Genomic DNA, 20,627 nt, shown 5'->3' on the forward strand with positions numbered 1-20,627 from the left:
GGCGCTGGGCAGCCCCGGCCCCGCCGGCAGGCACGGCCCGACCCCTCCCCGCTCGCACCGAAAAACGCTGCAGGACTGGAGCAAAACGGAGTTACGAGGACACCGTGTGACTGGTGATCCCAACTACAAGCATTTTCATTTCCTGTAAGACTTCGGGTGCTGGGAACCATTTCTCTGAAGGGCTCCTAGTTGGGGTTCGGTTATATTTTTAGCTGTCTCGCTGCATCCCTTTTTCTTTTCAGAGGAGAAAATATCAAGGTAATCTAGGCCACCTCTAAAGTGTAATTGGATTTAGTTTTCTCCTCTACTTGGGACAGGGAATGTGGTAGTGCCTGATGTGCAACAAAGGCTTGAAAAGCAAGGAGATTCCTGGGGACTGCCCCCCAGGAGGATGGAGCAGGGTGTCATCCCCTCGGCCCTGCCCCAGCACCCTGCTGTGAGTGGGGAGTGTTTCCAGGAGCGAGATGGTGGTCTGGTGATGAAGGGCATGAATGCACCGCTGGGACCCTGAACGGGACGAAAACACAGCCCTGCTCCTCAGTGGCAATGAGGCTTTGGTGCAGCTGCCCTGCGGGGCCGCATACCGTGTGCTGCGCTGAGTTTTGGCCAAGGTTTGATGACGAGCAGAGGTGAAGACTCTTCTCGAGCAGTCCTGTGACCAACAAGGTGAAGACAGGACCAACCATCCCACCAGGAATGAGCACAGCTGCTGTCACCTGGAGAAAGAGCAAAGGGATAACCCCAAGGGCAGCAGGGGCATTTCCACCTGTGCATGGATTTCTTTTGGTGTCCTTAAATACAACCCTTACACTGCCAAAAAAACCTCCAACTTGGTATTTCTGCAGGGAAACAAACCTCCCCTGCAGGGCTGGTGCCCAGAGATAAGCATGGCCATTACCCGCCACGGCCCCACACTGAACTCCCACACCCGGGGAGTGCTGGTTGCAGCTGGGCTGGGGGACAAGGAGGGGACATCCCATGGCAAAGCTGGAGGTGCTGGTGGCTGCCAAGGCAGCCGGGTGAGAGCACTGGGGTGTCCCTGCTGCAATAAGTGCACCGACCCTGCCAAAAGGGGCAGAGGCACCCAAGCAATTGTGGCTGCGATTAGATGCCTACCCCATAACCAAGCCGCTCATCCGCTGGGGTGCGTGGGGCTGGGCACTGTGCCTTGCTGGCCAGGCAGCGCCATTTTCTGCCCAGGCTGGAGTCCTCAGTGCCACTTTGGCAGCGATGGGTTGGGGCCGGAGGACCAGCGTGGCCTAGGGAGAGCCGCTGCAGCCAGCGCTGCCAAGGTCACCCCGGCTCAGCAACGGGAGCCCAAAGACAAACGGAAAAATCCAAGTTAGACACGACGATTGCACATGGCTCAGCCTCAGGCAAGGAATAACCTTGCAAACTCTGTTTAAACTCTCCCTTCCTCATCCCCCCCATCAAGTGCCTATTAAAAATAAATAATTAAAGAAACAAAACATGGCTGTTGCCATATGAAGTAGCTTTCAGACTTCTGAGTCGTGGAGCGTCTGTGTCACGCAGCCAACATGGGGCGAGTCCACCACAGGCACGCTCAGCAAGGGGCTCGGGGGGCAAGTACCCACCCTGCCAGGTTGGCCCTGGGGCTCGGTGCGAGGCTGGGGAGCTGTCAGAGCGCCAGGGCTGCAAAAAACAAGAACAGCCTCACTTTGATATGTCTATGTGTGCACACATATACAATGTAAATAATGATTATACTATAATGTAAAATAGAATTATTGCAAATAATTGAAATATTTATAGGTGAAAATACATGCATTTTATGTAATATGTTTATGTGTATAAAGTATGTATTACAAGAATAATTAAACATTAAGCATTTATGATTATACTTACATATTATATGTTGAGTGATTATATTTGTATATGATTGTAATACTTAATAGCCATTTGGTTTATGTACGTCTACATACACGTGTGTGTACAACATCATATTTATTATATAGACACACACATGCCCCCCAACATAAAAGAGGGAGCACCTTCCCTTCCCGCAATGTTGAGCTTTGCCACAGTCCAACGCGGCTTAGCAGCTAACGGCGAGCCGGCCTCTTCCTCCGAGTGCCGCTAACAGCTCTGCTTGCTCCAGCCTTCAGAGCGTGGCGGGCACTTCGCCTGTGCTGTGGGTATTTCATGCTATGGAGCCACTGTCCCCATCCCTGGTGGCCCATGTGAAGCTGTTGAGTTTCTCCTTCCAGTGGAACAAAACTGAGTTTCAGTGATGGGGAGGTTTCCTTCCAGAGCTCGCTGTGCACCACAGATTGGGTTGTTTAGCAGCTGGAGGATTAAATAGACTTCCATTGAAGGGGAAAAAAATATGCAAGTGTTTTCAAGTATGTCTTGGAAGCGGTGTCTCGCTTGAAGGAGGCTTTTCATACTTGCTTGTGTTTGCTGGCTGGCACTTCACTTGTCCCTGGTAAGGATGCTGCATCTCGCACAAAGTAGAGTTTCTGGAAAAATACTGTATTAGGATGGAGGCAGTGAGTGGAAGCTGGGGGGGGAGAAAAATAAATGCTTTGACTATCCCTAGAAACAAACCCCTGCTCCTATCTCTCTCTATGGCTCCTGACAGCCCCTTCTTTGCTTGCAAAGAGAAACCCTTCTGCACCCAGGAATGAGGGAGCCCCTGACTGACCTTCGTCCCCAATGCAGCTGGGATGTCCCTGAGGTCCCAGCAGTGACCCCAGCACCAGCAACCCAACACACCAGCCTTGCGGTGGTGCAGGGCAGGCACCCACCCCCTCCCAAACTCCAATGCCCTTCCTCAGCCCCCATCCCACAACACTGACATGAACCTGAGATTTAGTTTATTGGGGGACAAATAGTGGCTGATCTCAGCAGTAAGCCTAAACTGCACTGCTAGTACAGTGTGAAGCAAAAACAAGGGAGATATTAAAAAAAATAAACTTCACGTTTTTTCACTGCCTCCTACTACAGCCTGGATCAGCTGGCTGATGGCTGCACAGGGCTTGGAGGATCCAGAACAAAGCACTTTTTTTTTTAAATTTCTGCTTTATTCAAAAACAGCCAGTCTCATTCTTCTGCCGACACTCCACATTTGCCTTTATTCCCCCTCCCACTAGAGATTAAAACAAGGTAAGCCTTCGACTGGGATCTCGTAGCATGTGATGGGTTTCTCAGTCCAGGGCAAGCACTGAGTCCAAATGGACAAGTCAGCAGCCAAGGACTAAAGAGCAGCAAGAATGGAGCTCTCTTATCCCACCCCTTTCTTTTTAAGGACGTTGCTTATTTGGGAGCTGTGAGGACTAAATACAAATAAAAGTCACTGTCAGCTCAAACAGAGGTGCTGGTGACTGTGGCGGGGTGGCTACAACCCGGTGAAAAGCTGGGCACAGTAATGACACAGACATAGCAGCAGAGAAGCCAGGCCCACCGCTGGCAGTGACTTTCCTGCTGGGTTAGATTAAAGACAGAAATCACTACAAAATGTCCACACCCTGTCTGGGCTGTGCTATCCCCACAGGTTTGCTCTGAAACCATGTGAATTTTGTGAAGGAAAAGGGAGGAAAGCAACACCCTCCCCAAATCTCCTCCCCAACAAAGTAACTCCAATACAACACCACAGGGAGCATAAAACCAGGTAGGGCCTGCTGTGATGTACTGAAAGCTCTTAAAAGTTGAGGATCCTGCAGGCATTTAAACACCAAATCTCTGCTTTTAAGGGGAGGGAAGGGGGACGATGCCTGGACAACTCGGTGGCTTCTCGCCCTGCTGGGAGGGGGGCTGCGCTCAGTGCCACCGAGGCAGCCGGTGCCAGGGGGAGGGAGCAGTGCTGCCCATGCAGCGCTGCCCCCCCACTGAAAGGCTGGGGGTGCTTTCTTGGAGGAGCAGGTTCAGATGGAGTTACAGGAATGCTGATCCAAGCCGTGCTCCAGGGTTACATATAACCTTTGTTAGCAAAGGCCCTTTCTCATTTGCACAGGGAAAGAAAGAAAATAGGAAGGAAGAAGAGTAAACAGGCTGAACAGCCAAATAACTAGCCTTTCGCTGCCCTTAAAAAAAAAAAAAGAAAAAAAAATCCCCTTTTATTGAAACCATTTCCTTTGGTTATATCATTTCTCTTGAGGCTGAAAGCAATTTTCAGTCTTAAGTGTGTTCCCTGCACTAAGTGCACGGGCACGAGGCTGATGCTTGGCTGCCTACCAAGGGGTACCCCAGAGAACAGCGTGTCTCACTGTGCCCTGTGTAATCTCGCCACATCGGCTCATAGCCCCAACACCTCCTGCAAGGGGGGAACCCCCAAGCCCAGCGCGGGCAAGGTGCAGCACAGGTCACCCCAGCCCAGCTGGGTCCCACAAGTAGGACACAGATGGCATCCATTACGTGTTCCCATCCCTGTCTTCTGTCAACAGTGACAACCAGAACAAGCCGAGCTCTGCCTAGAAATCCCCCGATGATGCATCAGTGCCTGGGCTTTGTTGCAATCGTGTGGCAGAGGAGCAGCCGCATGTTGGGCACTGGGAATTGATGCTGGAGGAGAGGGACTGGGGTCCCTTGCAGTCTGCACCAGCCACAGGCTCCAGTCTGGGGCTTTTGGGGGATTGGAGGGAGCAGGGGCAAAGCTGTGCTATTAAAAGAAAGAGTTTCACATGTCTGGGACCCTGCAGAGGGCTGGGGTGTCCTCAGCAGCTTGGCCTTAGGACCAGCCTTGCCTTAGGACCATCCTTACCCGATTCATGCCAGCAGCAAAAGCATCAAGGTCCAAAGAGGACCTCTCCAAGGCAGCGGGGACATGCAGCAAGGAAGAGAAAAGATGGTGTTGAGGCAGGAGGAGTTATTTGTCAGGACTGCTCACGCCAGTGCCAAATCAGAGCTAATAAAGGTTTACAAAATAAAATGCTAAGCTCAAGTTATTAAAATATATATGTACATATCTCCTAATGCAGCCCCCTCAAACTGGGACCGGCAATCAGACACTTGCTTTGCTTTCCCCGCAAGCCCCCTCAGCTGCTGCTGCTGCTGCAATTATCACACGTGGGTGCTCGGGGCCAACGGCGGTGCAGCCAAGCAGAACTGACAGCACACAGGCTGCAGCAAGAGATAAAGCAATGAGGCCCAAGATGGGGGGAGCATGTGCCTTGAATGCTGAAACCTCCCCCGCCATGAAGCTGGTGTGTGCATGCTCCCCAGCTCAGCCAGCATGGGATAATTTATCCTTCGTAACAACAAAAGGAAGAGGAGGCTTGGAGAGAGGGGAGGCAACAGCTTAGGTTTTTTCAGGGAGTGCTTTTCCTCATGCTTGGCATCCCAGAGCTGAACAGCTTTTGCTGTTAGGGACCTTCAGCCATGTCTTGATCCTGTGCAGAGGCCTCAGCTCTGCAGCAGCTTGGGGAGATCAGAGCAGCACCAGGAGCAAACAAACACCCAAGGCCAGTAGGCACCCAACACAGCTCAAATTTAAGTGTTTAATAAGTGGCAGGTCCTTGAACAAAGTGTCTGTCTGCCAGCAGGCAGGTGGACTTGATCTCCCCTTCTCCCTGCTCCAACACATACAAAGGCAAATTATTATTAAAGTTGAGGCCCAGTGGCATTTTTCAAAGGTTTGATCTATGCCCTCAACTCCTGACTCTTGGGCATCTTGTTATCTGGAGGACCCTACTGCTTCTTTGATTTCAGCGAGAATCATCTGCTTTCAGCCTCACAAGCCTCCCTGATGCCTTCCTGGTAAGGCAAGACAGCCACCCTGGAGCTGGGACGTAAGGAGTCATTTGCCAAATCCTCGTGCCAAATCCTCACCCAGCCCAACATGGTCCTTACGCGCACACACAGATTCTAGACTTGTTGCAGAGCAATTGTTAATGAGTGGATGGCAACTGTGGGAGAGGGAATGGGCTTTAATTCTAACCTGAAACATGTGGGCTGCAAAAGGCTGCTCTTGGTTAGGAAACACTGATTTTCCTGAAGCCCTATTAAAATTGCATTGTCCAACCCTGAATGGATGAGAAAGTGAGCAAGAAGTTCTACCTGACAAGTTTGAACTAGGAACAGGCAGAGCCATGGCAAGAAAAACCAACCAAAACCACAGCATTACCTTTTTTTAACCACTTTATTTGTGTGTGTGTTTCTATAAACATTTTAACTACTGGACATTTCATAAACCGTAAAAACAAACCTTCCTACCCCCAAAATGCAATCAATCCAGCTTGTCAGTCAGACAACAGTGATGCTGCCAGGGCAGGTAGGTGGTATCCCTAGATAACCTCCCCGCTGGGCACGAGCCAGTGAGGAGCTCACTGCATCAGCTCCTGAGCATCTTGAGCAACGGAGAGGAGACAAGTTAAAAGACCTGGTTGCTCTCCTCCAGGGATGTGACAAGTGAGAAAAGGGGGGCAAATAAAGAATTTCCCTTGATGGAAAGTCAGAGTCTGATGGAGATGTTGCGACATCCACTTGCAGGATCAGACGCAGTGACCTCGTCAGGCTTTGGAGCGGCCTCATGGATTGTGTCAGTGCTAGGGACTGAAACCAATCAAAATGCTCATTCATTACAAATGGCCCAAATGCTCCTTAAACGCCTTGTTTGCCAGGCGCAGGTGTGAGCAGTGGGCACTCCTTAAAACCAGCTTGCTCACTTGCGAGGGCGCAAGTCAGTGGGTGCTGATTCCTCAGGGTGGGCGAGCCCAGCTGTAAGGCACAATGGGGAGGAGAGATGGGGTGGCAGAGGAGGCCCAATCCAGCCAGGTAACCCAGCGCTCATCGCCAAATACCCCGTTGTTCCAGAGGAAAGCACCGTGTTGCACGAGTGATGCAGAGCAGCACGTGGTCTCTCAGTTCCCCAGGTTCATGTCTGCGCCATGGACAAGCCAAACCAGGCGGAAACAGACAGCCAGGAATCCAGTGCCCAGGAGATCCCCCAGGGCAGTGAGGTAGGGGATGGAGAAATTATCCGGATCCAGCGCCTTCCTCCACATCAGGCGCACAATAAGGTCAGCCACGTAGAGCAGGATTCCCACCTGAGGAGAGGCAAGACAGACCCTGCTGTGAGGCAGCAAGAAGATAATGCACAGCCTCCCTCGGCTCACAGCCAAAATGACGTGGCTACGGCCAAAGTACCAGAGCCAACAGGGATCGCCGAGAGTTAACACCTTCCCCAGAGAACTGCTGTTTCTCTGTAGGATGAAGCTGTGCTGGGATGGGTGTAGCTAGCTCATGCCCTTGGGCACTGCACTGCCTGGCATCGCCCATGGTGCCACGGCCCCGTACTGCCAGCCACAAGTGTGGGGACCACACTTGAACTGCTCACCAGCATCCCATGGCTCAAAATGGGAGTCTGGCCACACCAAAAGCATCTCCCAAAGGTACGGTTCCCACTTCCCACGCCATGGGAGTGCTCCCATTCACTCCACCAGAAACAGGGCTGCTGCGAATATGCAGGCAGCCCCAAAGGATAAGTTTTAGCCAGATTTTTTCTCTTCATCCTTCTTTTTTTCCATTAGAAATTCAAATCGCATCTACTTTGTTTTTCCTAAACGTCTCAGTGGACAACTGGAGTTTGAGGCAGTTTTTACATCAAAGTTATCCCAAGCAGCACTGACATGTTAAAAAAAGAAAGTAATTTTTTTTTTCATCTCAACAATTTTAAAATCTTTGTTGTGATTTCTTTTAATTTCTATTTCATTCCCGATTCTGATAAACAGACGGAGGAAAAAAATACTTCGGCTAAAGATTAAAGACTGTCTAGTTAATTGAATTAAGAAGGGAGAGAGAGTTTGCACCCCACATCTGTGATCCCTCCATGGGAGACTGCAGCACAACAGGAACCAAAGCCAGAGGCGGCATTTCTAAAGGTGAAAACTGCAAGCTGGGTGGGGGGAGAGGGAGGAGAGATGGGGGAAGCAAATTAAACAACAGAATCACAGAAACTAAAACTGGATTGAAACTCAAGAGTTTTATATAGACCATTCCTCTGCCTCAATACAGGAGCAAATATGCTCACATCTTTCCTGATGGTTGTTTGTTTAACCTATGCTAAACAACCCTCAAAGATGGAGATGCCACACTCTAAGCAATCAGTCCTACGGCTTTTTTTTTTTTCTCTTCTTGTTTTTCCCAAGGTCTAACATAAATCTGCCTTTTTCCATTTGAAACCCATGATTTCATGTTTCATCCCTAGTGACCACAGAGAAAATGTTATTCTGTCCCTCCCTACAGAAACTTGGTAGTTTAAAGGCTGTTAAACAGATTTTTCTCAAGCCTCTCCTCTTTGGACTAGCTAACCCCAATCCATTCAATCATTCATCTGAGGTCATGTTTTCTAGGCCTCTGATCTTTCTCTTTGGGCTTCCTCCAGCTGACCCAAACTTCCCCCTCTCTTTCTTTCTGTCTTTCTTTATAAAGTATAATAGAGGGGAAGAAAGAACCAGGCTGAGTGTATTCTCCTCCACTGGCCTCCATGGGAATCTTTCCGGGTCAGTGGCGTTGCTGGGATTCTGCTCTTTATGCTGTTACTTATTCTGCATATTTTCATGCTTGGCTCTGGATGAGGAGTTACCTCGATGCATAAAGAGAAGACTAAATATTTTCATTTACAACTATGGCTGTGTTGCTGGGCTTAGGGCTGTGCAAAGGTTGAGAAAAACCGATTGTTTACACACGCAAGGAATTCACCCACAGACAGGAGGCTGCTTGTAAGGCAAAGCAAGAAGTCAGTTACCTCACGCTGCAAATTAATGAATCACTGATTTAAAAGGGCAAGTGAAGTCAGAGCCTCTGTGAGTTCAAGCAACAGCCGCATGCATTTCTGAGTGAGGCGACAAAGTTTACAGGGCAGGCAAAACAGCGAAAGGGAACAGGCAGAACAAATTGGATGAACTGCCCATTGCCTACCCAGAACTTTTACTTTTGAAGATGAACTTCTCAGGCCTGGGTTTTCCCTTCGCTTTTGACCCGTATGGCCCCGCCCAGAGGGATCCCTAGGTCTTCACCGTGATACGTGAAACTGGTTTCCAAAATGAGTGGGGAAACCTGCTGGCTGGGGTTCACGGCCTCTCACTTGCCCCTTACTGGGATGACCAGTGGCAGTCTAGAAATACTTGGGGCTTAGAGACTCAAGGAGTGAACATGGTAAAAAAAGGTACCACCTACAGCAAGAGTTACCTCCTTGCTAAGTGTGTGTCTGCACACTAACTGCAGCTCAGCAGATGATGATAACTTATTCCTCATCTCATGTCTGATCCCTCAGTCACCCTTAAGGGCAGTTGTGCTCATGTGGGAAACCAAACCCTGGCAATTTGGGTGAAGTAGTACTGGACCCACAGAAGATACATGATGCTTGATAGGAAACACACCTGAAATGACTGGAAATGTGGGCCGCTGTTGGAAGTTTTACCATGACAGGGGTGTCGGAACTAGACCTTTAAGGTTCCTTCCAACCCAAACCATTCTATGATTCTATGACCCCTGTTTAGCCTGGAGACTGCTTTGTTTTCATGGTATCTGAGAGGTTCCTTTTGGATGAGAGTTTGGGGTTTACCTGCAGCAAAGCAGCAGTCAGATAGAACATCACAAAGGTGAAGGACAGAGCGGTGTGGCCTCCCTGCAGCAGATGGATGGTGTAGAGGAACACGAGGTGTCCTGGGATAACCAGGAGGAACAGGACTCGGGCTGACTTGGAATTCACCTCTGCAGAGGACAGAGACAGAAACAGCGATGACAGCGGCTGCAGATGGTGGTGGGAGGACAGGACGCAGCTGCATATTTTAATGCATAGACTCAGGGCTGTCCCCTCCCACCAACCACATTGCTAACGCCTTTTCTAGATCACGCAGCAATCTGGAGCATCTGCAGTATCAGCCCAGCAGCTTTGTCTAGCACTGAAACTACGTGCCAAAGATGTGCTCCATGCTGATCCACTCCACTTCTTCCAAACACTCCTCTCCCAGCTGCTCTCTGCCTCCCACTGCTTTTGCTCTGCCTTGCTGCAACCCACTTTCCCAGTTTTTAGTTTGTTTTAGCAGTAACTCCCAATTTAGCAGGGAAAATCAAGAGGAACCTGCAATCTAAAAAAGGCAACAGACCCAAATCTAGTTTTGCTGATGCTTAGGTTTATCCATTGCCGAAGATAGAGGAATTGCTGATTTTGAGCAAGGTTATGCTCTGTTCACCCCTCTGTCCATAGGTGATGGCTCTAGGCTGGCCATGGTTAAAATGACTTTCTATTAGATCAAATCTGAAATACTTTTTCAATTACTTTCTTTAGTGCTCCCTGAAGGCCAGTTTCTTTGCATGCCAGCGAGCAAGTATAGCACAAGCTTTTTTTCAAGCTGCCCACTGCAAAGATGCTTCCTCTCCAATCTGAGTATCTTCCCTGTAAGAAGGAAAGGGAGTTCTGCCTTTGAAAACCACCTAGTCCTTTGCCAACCAGGCTTGATAAAGGAGCTACCTGTGATGACAGGCCTTGAGACATGGACACCTAGGGTTCAAGGTCTACCTGATGAGAAGAATGTGGTGCATGGGTTGGGCCAATTCTGCCTCATCTTGTATGGCAAAACTCCAGGCATGCTCCAGAAGTGCAGGAATGTGGAAATACGACTGGCCTGGATGGCGACCAGATTCCCTCCAACACCTGTGAGGACAAAACACAGTAAACCTGTAAACCACCTTCACTGCAGCAGAAAACATCAGTCTAAAACCTAGCCCAAGGTGAGTCGATCTGCATTCACTTACAAGCTCACTGAGAGCAGCAGTGAGAGAAAGAGAAACCCTGATCCCACGTGTCATGGTGATGCTGCACTATTCACTTGGCAGGAACAGCTCTTAAAAATCAGGAAGGCTACAGTGATCGTCTCCTTCTGACTGCTTTATTGGAAACATTTTCCCTTGCTTCCCAGCACTGGCTGTAAATGCCACGTGGCCTCTGAAGACGATGTAATTACACCTGGTTTGACACAGTCTGTGAGCAACACGTGGGGAAAGCAGCGCAGGCAATAGCAGATGCTGCTCACGGCCACTTCTTGGATGTACTCACCCAGAGAGTCATCATTGTTTAAAAGACAACAAACATCACAGAGAGTGATTGTATGTCTGTCTGAAGGCATCTAACACGCTTGTTAAATGAGAAGGAATCATATGAGAATGAATCAGAGCCCAAATATGTTAGGTAATTAAAAGGCAATTAATTCCTTCCAGACTGATTAATTCTAGCAAACATGAAAAAGCAGCTACATTTTCCAGCAGAAAATAGAGGGATGATGATCTATGGAGCAAACCTCCACCACCCTGAGTATTTGCAGGGCAAAAATGCCACAGAAAAGATAATGTTGAGCCACATCCTACAGGCTTCTCATGTTTTCCCTTCCTTGAAGAAGGAAATGCTCCATCATTAAATGTGAGATTTGCCAGAGCAGAATCAAAGTGAAAATACTAAGACTAGCTCAACATAGGTCAAGATGGGAGCTTTCTGAATTGTGCACTGCCACACTTTGCAGGACTCCCCTGCACATGCAAAGTGAAGAGCTACCTGTGCAAAGACACACAGCACTGTGTAACTCTGCCACCAGCTCTGCCAAACAGGTCGCTCGCCCCCACAGAGTGATGTCTGGGTCAATCGTTGTTCAGCTAAATTGCTGTTGACACAGTCTCCTAATCAGGCTCTTTGGCTAACCATGCTGGAAAGAGTTTGTCAGCGAGGTGGCTGTCTTTATGCAGATCCAGTAAGGTGGCAGCTGGGTGACACCCTCTGACACCACAAGAGCACACCATGCTTTGAGGGTGATATGAGACCAAGCCTGCCCTAGGAACGTGGGTTTCCCCTGGAGTGGGCCTGGCCTGCAAGAACATTACAACAGCAGACTGTGGATCCTCAGCAATGCCAGGATCCCCAGCAGTTTGTACTGCTATGTGTGTGTATAAAAGTACTGTGAGGCTTCAAACAAATATAAATACACACACAAAAGATGCTGAGAGAGAGAGAGAAAAAAAATCCCTATATATATAATCCATATATATAACCTTTTTTATATATATACACACATATATAATCTTAATATATTAATCTTTATCAACAATCTGTATAGGGGATGATTGCACAGCTCAAATTGCTGAGTGGAGAGAGACAGGGAAAATAGATTTATTGTGACATCCTTAGTAGGTTTGATGTTATGAAAGTAAAGGTGTCAACATAGTTCTCGGAGACAACTATCAGATGCTGTTAACCTTTCCCACAGCTCTGCCAGTATTTTTCAACCCTGCCTGCTATTTTGCTCCAGAGACGCTTCAAGATATGCGTAAGTAGGGATGTAATTGGGACCAGTAGCTTCACTTCCACTCGTGATGGGAGCAGGGACTTGAACAGAGACCTCTGTGTAGGAGCAACAGTGGATACCATAACCCTTGGGGAGGAGGGGGAGGTATAAATAAAAGCATGCATATAACCCCCCCTGCCCAACCTACCATTAATCACAGGTGTGAAAACTGCCATGCCTTCAAAGTTTGGGTCAGTTACGGTTTTGTCCAAGATGAGCCCACCAATGCTGTTAAAAAAGGACAAGAAATGAGGGTGGATCAATCCCTCTTCCCAGGGCAATTCCTACGCTGTGAAAATAGCACACTGAGATGAGTTACTGCTTCTTCCCCATTGCCAGGGCTGGACTATTCCCCATTTACTCCTTTTACAGCTCAGTTTTCACCAATAGATAGCCTTACAGTTTTTGTTAATGGCATAATGAGATCAGGAAGACCTCCTTGCTCACCCTTGAGCAAAACTGATAGTAGCCAGGGAAGCTTTATCATCCTCCCCAAAAGTTTTGCTACACTACTACACTGGTCTTAGCAGTTTTTTTAAATTCTCTCCCAGATCTCAGTTGGGTCTGAAAGACGTAGCACAGGGGGAATGAACTACCTGGCTCTACGTTCACTAGTCTTTTGTCTTTACACCTGGATAAAAATGAGGTTGAAGTCTGACTATTTGTGATGGTCATCATCTCCCTTTTCAGTTTCCTGGCTTGCACCCACATGGTGCATGGATGTGCGAGTGAGACTTAAAATGATAACTTGCTTTTTCCAGTCATTTGGAGGCTCCTTATCTGCTATCTCACAGCCTGTTGGAGAGCCACCAATGGCTGAGAAGCACTGGACAAATACACTTCTGCTGCCCCTTCCAGTTTCACTTTTGATGGCTTTCTAAATGAGCACAGGATCTCTCTGCAGCGTGCATATGCGTGTAGGTTCAGGAGCAGTTCCTCATTTTACCTGCTGATGCTCATTGCAACAATGACCGGCTGCCATCCAGATTTCAGGACTTCAGCAAGGGAAGGACTTTGCTTAGCAATAGCAACCCAGAGAGGAATCATGACAATGAAGACAGCACAGATCAGAGGAGAAAGGTATTTCATATCTGGCAAGGAAAAGAAATCTTGCATTAAATGTCCATGGCTTCTCAGGTTACCAAAATCATATTGCACAAAGTCTGGAAGAAAGGCAGCAGGGCTCTTGCTCAGACTGAGTTACGTTAGCAGAAAAATCACATGAACCAAGATATTCCCCACACAACCACCTCACTCCACCACAGAAATCCATAATTAATCCCTGAAACTCACTGCTAGAGGATGTTATTTGAAAATCAGCAGGATTCAAAGCAAGTTATATTTGAAGATGAGCAAGTCTCCAATTCCATCTCCAACTAAGCAAGACAAAAAGTTACAAAATTTCTGGCTTCAGGGTACAAATCAAACAGCAAGGCAAGGGGGAAACTCCTGTGTGCAAGCTGTATCACACGACAGACACCTCACGCCTTCACCTAAAACAATAGGTAATAGGTACTTTTGGTGGCAAGCTAGCAGAATTGCTGAGCAGCTGGCCTGCTCTATAGGAACAAATGCTCTCTTGCACATATAAGCCAGTTAAGATCCAGGGTTTCTTTCGTGCTAGCTTACATGTGTTTCCATTAGGTGCTTTTTCCATTCGGTAGGGGCATAACCTTGAAGTGACCTTTAGAAGCAAAGGAATTAAAAAATAAGTAGATATGCAGCACTAAAAGAAAATAAACATGACTCAAGCATGAGAAACACCTTCAAGCAATGGGGATGATGCCAACCCTTTTGATATAAAAACGCTTCTTCAACAAAGCTCTCCATCTGGTCTCTGTGTTGGGGCCAAAGCCAGCGGGTTGTAACGTAGACTTTGCAGGTAATCTGGGAGATGAAGCAGGCTCAAAGTGTGCATTTTTCAAAATGACATTGCCAGGGCCTCAGGCTACCTGGATGAGATAGCACTGATATGATGATATCTTCCATGAATCAAGGGCTCTTACACAAAGAGGTGCACTCTTTATGTGTGGCTTTAGTCGGCACTGAAATGCAACCACTTCCGGGGTGTAAATAGCTGCTGTTTTGTCAGTGCACTTTACCACCTGGTGTCATTTAGGACAGATGGGTTGTATGGCAGACTTAGCTGCTGTACTGGATCTCGGCCCCCCCCCCCTTGTTGTTTCGGGCAATTAATTCCTTCTTAAATAATGCAGACACAGAGCACTGGAATCTATCAAACCTTATCAAAGCCCACAGAAGGACTCCTGGTAGGATGAATGGACTTCAGTCTCCACATTCCAGTTCTGCCACATTCTCTCACATACAGTCCATAAGCAAGCTGCAACCCTTTGGCACACTTTGTCTCTCCATTATGCAGGACTGGGAAGGACCAGGATTGATTTTTAAAAAATTGAAAATCTTCATTGGCGAAAGGATATTCCACAGAAGGAGACGGTGCTGCATCAGATGGCACACAGTACTCCAAAATTTACGGACTCACTGGTATTTTTGAAGGATACATTTTGGTAGGACCCAGAAGTTGTCACAGCATGACCTGTCCCTTACTACACACTGGGGAGGGAAATGCATTTATTCAACCACCATCAACAGTGCCTTCCTCCTCCCTGCTTCACTTCATGCTCCCAATGACTAGGTGTCTGTGTGCTGTGTATTTTCCATCTCAAGAGGCTATTTAAACTACTCTGAAGACATCACAAATGCTCTCTGGTCACAACCATAGGGGTTATCATGTTGTTCTGCCATGTGCTCCCTGGAAGATATTATCAGAGGCGTAACGATTGAAAGACAAACTAGCTTTACAGAGACAGGTGTGATGGTATCATGGGAAAAGCCTTTTAAAAAAATGCACCTCTGAAGCTCAAGGAGGACTGGACAGAAGCAATTCGTGGGCCTCTCCCTGCAACATGTGCTCCTTCACTCCCTCACTTGCTGGCATATGGAACGAGTTATGCAAACTGAGAACAGCTGCCTTGCTGCTTCTGCTCACAGTCTGAAGCAACAGTTTGGGTTTCAAATGGTATTGAGTTTGCTGGATCTTTTTATTTTCCTGTTTCTATTCTAGGTTGGGCTCACGGTAAATAGCCTAGCACTGTACAAGCAACAGTCAGGCATATATCACCAAGTTGCAGCATGTTTTGAGCTTTTCAGTGTCAACAGGTGTCCAAGTCTTTGCCAACCAGCAGAACAGCTAACCCCATAGCCACAACTCCTACTCAGAGTCCTGTGAGCATAAAACAATGCAGCACTGCCTCCCTCCCTCCAAGATGATAATATCTTGTTCATCCACGACTCTCCACATGAGAAGATACAATATTTTACAAATGCCAAAACCCTGAAATAGCTTCGTGAGGAAGGACCTGCTACTACCCAGGCACAGAAAGTAGTTATGCTTGTCTAGCGACAGATGCAGGAACAGAGTCAGTGTCACATATGTCAACCTTCTGTTCCACAGCTATGCAGTACACGTTGGTCATTTCTTTGACAAATCCCAGTTGTGTTTCTTAGGCTCTGCCTTCCAGTTTGCTACTAAAAGAGAGCCTGGAAAAAGCCTCTTTGGTCATTTTTCTACCCCAGTAGCATGACAGCCTCCATTCTGAAACATGCCAGAAATGGGTAAGCGCCCTGCAATAATTTCACAAGGATTCATCCCTCGCTTGCTGAGCTGCAAATCCCTGCTAAACACTGTACCTATGTATTTGAAGAGTGTACTGCTGATTCCTGCCAGCAGGGAAAGGGTTATCAAGTCTCCAAGGCTTGCTGCTATGGGTGTGGCGACATTGTCTGGATTGATCCCAACTTTCCTTGCTCCGATGATCACGCCAATCATCACCAGACCTAGAGAAGACACAGAGCAGGCATTAGAGAATGCATCCTGCTGCGTTTCACCCCAGAGCTGCTGTTCTGGTTCCCAGAGGGACGCAGGGTCTGGGAAAAGCAAGAAGCAGATTGTCTCTAGTGGTACCACACAGCTGGAGATTGGACATCCCCAGGGATTTGTCCTCTTGCTTTCACCAACCTGAAGGGCATGACTCTGCCCTTATGAACTGCACCAAAGGCCCAGAGGCACACAAGCAAATTCCAGGGATCAAAGGAGATACCAGCAGGCAGCCCAAATGTATGCACTCCGGCACTCCCCTCCTGAGCAGCCTAATCTTTGCTGTCTTGAAGCAGGACCAGGCATGAAGCACACCCATAGATAAGCACACAGCAGGCATGCAGCAGCCTCCTGGTGCCATCCCCTGCTCTGGATTCCACAGTACAAAGAGATTTTCCATATTAGACCAAAATTTCTCTGAGTTTGAACCACCAAGGAGCAAGGAGCTTCCTTACAGTAGCCTGAATTAGCCTTTTGGCCCAGCCATCAGATTGACCCCTCATGTCCCAGAGTCTTTGGGGGTGCTTTAATTTGCACTGGGTGGATGTTGATGCTGTGAGCAGCTCCAGAGTCAAGGGGTTACAGAGGTGGCCCGCATCACCTCTCTTCCCCTGTCCTCTGAGCTGCACCTGGAAAATTCAGCTGCTTTTCAGCATTGTGGGAGAGAAGAGATGTTTTGCTTGCCCAGGTAAGTTAATGAGCACAAACCCCAAACCATGATGAACATGTGGGAATCCCTCAGCCATCAAATCTCTCGCAGGCCTGTGGAAGAGCCACGTGGAATAAACCTTGCCTGGCCAGCCTCCACTGCTGCAGCCTTGAGATAAGACACATGACATCTCTTCAAAGTTCTTCCATGGCTGACAGGATGCACCAAAGGAAGCGTGAGAAATGGTGGTTCTCTCCAGCTCACAACCTCCCTGTGCCTGTTCGCACAGGCCCACTAAAGCTGAGCATGCACAGGAGCATCGGCTCTCCCCTAAGAAATGCCATGTGTGCACCTTCCCTGGTACAACATCCCTTACACAGAAACACATCCTCACACAACATGGCATTCTCCACAAAAGCCCTCCCAGACACCCATGCTCCCCTCCCCACAGCACAGTTCATGCTGCTTCCCTCCCTGGTCATAAAAATAGCAGCTTCCCATCATGCACACCCACACACAGGCTGCCTGTGTCCATGTCCAGAGAAGAAACTAATGCTAGCTGAAAGCCTGTGTTGGTACGGCAGCAAAGCCTCTCTGTATCACACCAAGCAGGGAGCTGAAGGAAGAGTTTAATGAAAGCTAGGCTGCTGCTTTTCTCTTTTAACAACTGCCTCATCCCATGTTTTTCTTCAAAGGCATCTACAATTACCCTTTGACTCCAGCTTCAGGATATGCATTTGCTCTAACATGTCCCTTTCGTTTAGAAAATTTGCTGTATCCAACTCCGCCAGCTCCCTCTATTCAGGGTATCATGCTGCCCTCGTATGGCAGACCTACACACTGATCATCTTCAGGCAACACAGAGCAGCTCCTACCCGTCCACCCACTCACGTTTCCCTGAATAGCCAGGGGAGTGGACTGCCTGGCTCAGAGCTCACAGCAGGCAAGCCACAAGGCTGGCCACAATCCTCCACAGGGTATTGGGCAACCCGAGTCCATCTCAAACGTGGTCTGGAGTTGTCTGCTAACAGACTCTCAATACCCTGCTTTGTGCATGGCATTAGTTCACTCTCCCTTAGGAAAGCGCCAGTGTAGATGGCTAACATGTCACCCAAGACACATGGAGAAAGTGTGTGTGCATGTGTGTACACCCATGCATAGCATGTGGCATTTTTCGCATGTCAGGTGAAGTGGGACATTTTGATTGCTGCTATGGATGCCGAGAGCACAGCGAACAACAGATCCTGCGAGAAGAGAAGCAAAGGCAGGATGCAGAGGGTGTGAAAGCAGCAGACATAGGACTAATGCTTCCTGCATCCCTCCTCCCCCATGCCAGACCAAAGGGATGTCACAGCTGGGCCTCCCTGGCAGAAGGGACAGTTTTTTCCACACCTGAGTGCTGCATGTTTGATCTGAGGAACCAAAACAACTCACCAAGAGAAAGTGCAGCTATGAAGGCCGTGGTCACACTGCTGGCACACAGCACGGCAGCCTGGCTCAGCTCCACAGAACCCTTGGAGATGGCTCCCAGGATCACAGCAGCAACAGCAGCCAGAAGTCCCACCACGGTGGCCTGGACCTGGGGGCCAAGACAGCTGGTGAGCAATCATCTGCATCTGCTCCCAGGCAGTCCTGGCTGCATGCGACTGCAGCATTTCCACACAGCTAAGCCTTGCGGAGATGCCGATTACTTATGTATTTAAGCAGCATCCCTGTAAGGCTCCATTCCATTAAAAAAAAAATCCTGACAAAGTTTGGATAAAAACTCTAGAGGCCTGCAAAGGGCAGATAACATTTCAGCAAAGGACACTGAGTTCATCTGCAAAGGAATAGCCCTGGTCAACACAAAAATGGGCTCCCATTAACACAACAGTCCTAGCAAGCTGAAAGCTGTGGAAGGAGATAAGGGAAAGCACACAGACACATGTTGCAAGCCCTGTGTCCTTGCCATGTGCAACCTCTAGGCTGGTTGCTGGATTTTAACAAGCAGAAAGAGCTACAAGAGTCACATTTCTCCCATCTCTCCCCTCCTGCCCAAGGCTGACTCCCAAACACTGCCAGTAAATGACAGGCTTTATCTAGGAGCTGTTGTGAAACAGGGACTGTGCCGCAGTTCCCCCTGCAAAAGGAGGTTTTTTCATTATTTCAGTTTGTCCACAAAGGCAATGAATGTCTAGATGTGTTTTGCAGCTAAACTACAAGCTCTGGGGCCACACAGAGCTTTACTGGAGGTCAAGTCCTGGGCTCTGCTTGGCTCTGTTGAGAATACCTGCCCCAAATCAACAGCCCGGGATTCAGCACTGCTGGGAACAGATGCTGTTGGGCTGCAGCATAGGAAGAGAAAAGGGCCTTTTTCCTCTCCCAGCTGAAGTGACTCACCTGGATAAGGGCTAAATTGCAGGTGGCCATTTTCCATTGCTTCTGGGCATCATCCATCTGTCCAGTGTTAGCCTAGGAGCCAAGAGAGACACCCTGAAAACCTGTTCCTGTGGCGCAGGTGGCTGCTGAAGGCAGTTTCACCTGGTCCCTGTGGGAAAGGGGCTGCTAAAGCCAGAGAGAGGTGAACACAGGTCAGCATCTCCCAGCCTCCCCTGCACTTCCTTCGTGACACATCTCCATCATGCTCCAGCCCAGTGTCCCAGGGGTATCACATGGAGGTGCAGAGGCACTACAGGGCACCCAGCTAAAGGTGGAGTGGGCACACCCACCACATCCCGCCTAGACCAAAAGCTGAACAAATTAAACCATTTTTCCTCTTTTGTCCCCCCTAAATTGCTCTGTTAAGCTCCAATTTCTCCCAAGACATGCAATACAAACAGCCCAAAGTAAACAAAACTGCTTAGGGAGATAGGAGAAATCAAATCCAGAGTAGCAAAAGCTACTGCAGGTCCCAAGAAGCCTTGGTCTGCTCCCCCCAAGGTAGGATTGCTGGGGAAGCCTCAAGGATCAATACCCACAGAAAAGCAATCCAATACTGAAGCTAACAGCTATGGAGCCCTGGCTTTGTCTCCTTCATGTGTCACAGGGCCCCAAATATCAGCAGCTGGCCACCCAGGGATTAATTCACTTTCAAAGCGTAGATGGAAATTCTCTGTTCCAGTTACAAAATGAGGGCAAACACATTATTTTAACACTCTCACACCACTAGTTTCTACCTAGCAGAAAAGGGCATGTCTCATACACACAGTGTGGTTACGTAAAAGCAGAATCTCCTGGTATCTTCTGCTACCTACCCCCCCCCCCCCCCCCCCCCCCCTCTTCTGCTACCCCCCCCCTCCCCCCCCCAACTTTGTTAACACTCACAGCAGTAGAGAGCCTGGATGCCAGTGTCATCTCAAGATTACCCTTCAGGCCAACCAAGGCAGGAACAAGGATAAAAACTTCTGTAATTGTCCGAAACACATCCCAGTGCTGGAAAAAAAACAAAGGCAACGACCTCAGTTTGTGATGCTGACCAGTCCAATGCTGTTGCTTCAAAGAGGAGTGGGTTCCCACCTCGCCACCTGCTCTACAGGTGTCTGCTATGCACACGGGGGCAGATGCTGCCCTGGGCTGGTTGCATTTTGGGAGTGAAGGAAGCAATTTTTAGCTTGCAATATTCTTTCTGATCTCATGCACAGCAAAGCACTATCCTAACAGGGAAGGAACTTTCTTCCTGAGGGCAGCAGCAGATTTTGGAAAGCCACAAATTAAAATGTGCCTTTAGCATTAGCCAAGAACAACATAAAAAATAATTAGGGTTCACAAGCCAAATGAAATAGCATGCTCTCCATCCTTTGTACTGACA

The 20,627-nt window shown here is 48.5% G+C and overlaps 1 protein-coding gene across 4 annotated transcripts in view; it reads right to left on the reverse strand.

Annotated features, from left to right (window-relative positions):
• Positions 1–6,081: 6,081 nt before the first annotated feature.
• The window catches only part of SLC41A3 (solute carrier family 41, member 3), a 27,160-nt gene continuing 12,614 nt past the window's right edge, over positions 6,082–20,627 (reverse strand). For all 4 annotated transcript variants that reach the window (XM_009329923.1, XM_009329924.1, XM_009329925.1 and 1 more), the window contains 9 exons: positions 20,144–20,251; positions 19,220–19,291; positions 18,275–18,419; positions 16,005–16,151; positions 13,240–13,384; positions 12,442–12,521; positions 10,481–10,615; positions 9,524–9,672; positions 6,082–7,004 (listed from right to left, as the gene is read on the reverse strand). In XM_009329923.1, coding sequence (XP_009328198.1) covers positions 6,819–7,004; positions 9,524–9,672; positions 10,481–10,615; positions 12,442–12,521; positions 13,240–13,384; positions 16,005–16,151; positions 18,275–18,419; positions 19,220–19,291; positions 20,144–20,251 — 1,167 coding nt within the window. In that variant the 3' untranslated portion in view covers positions 6,082–6,818. The remainder of the gene's footprint in view (positions 7,005–9,523; positions 9,673–10,480; positions 10,616–12,441; positions 12,522–13,239; positions 13,385–16,004; positions 16,152–18,274; positions 18,420–19,219; positions 19,292–20,143; positions 20,252–20,627) is intronic.

This window comes from Pygoscelis adeliae, unplaced genomic scaffold, assembly GCF_000699105.1.
Source record: "Pygoscelis adeliae isolate BGI_AS28 unplaced genomic scaffold, ASM69910v1 Scaffold208, whole genome shotgun sequence".
Lineage (NCBI taxonomy): Eukaryota > Metazoa > Chordata > Aves > Sphenisciformes > Spheniscidae > Pygoscelis > Pygoscelis adeliae.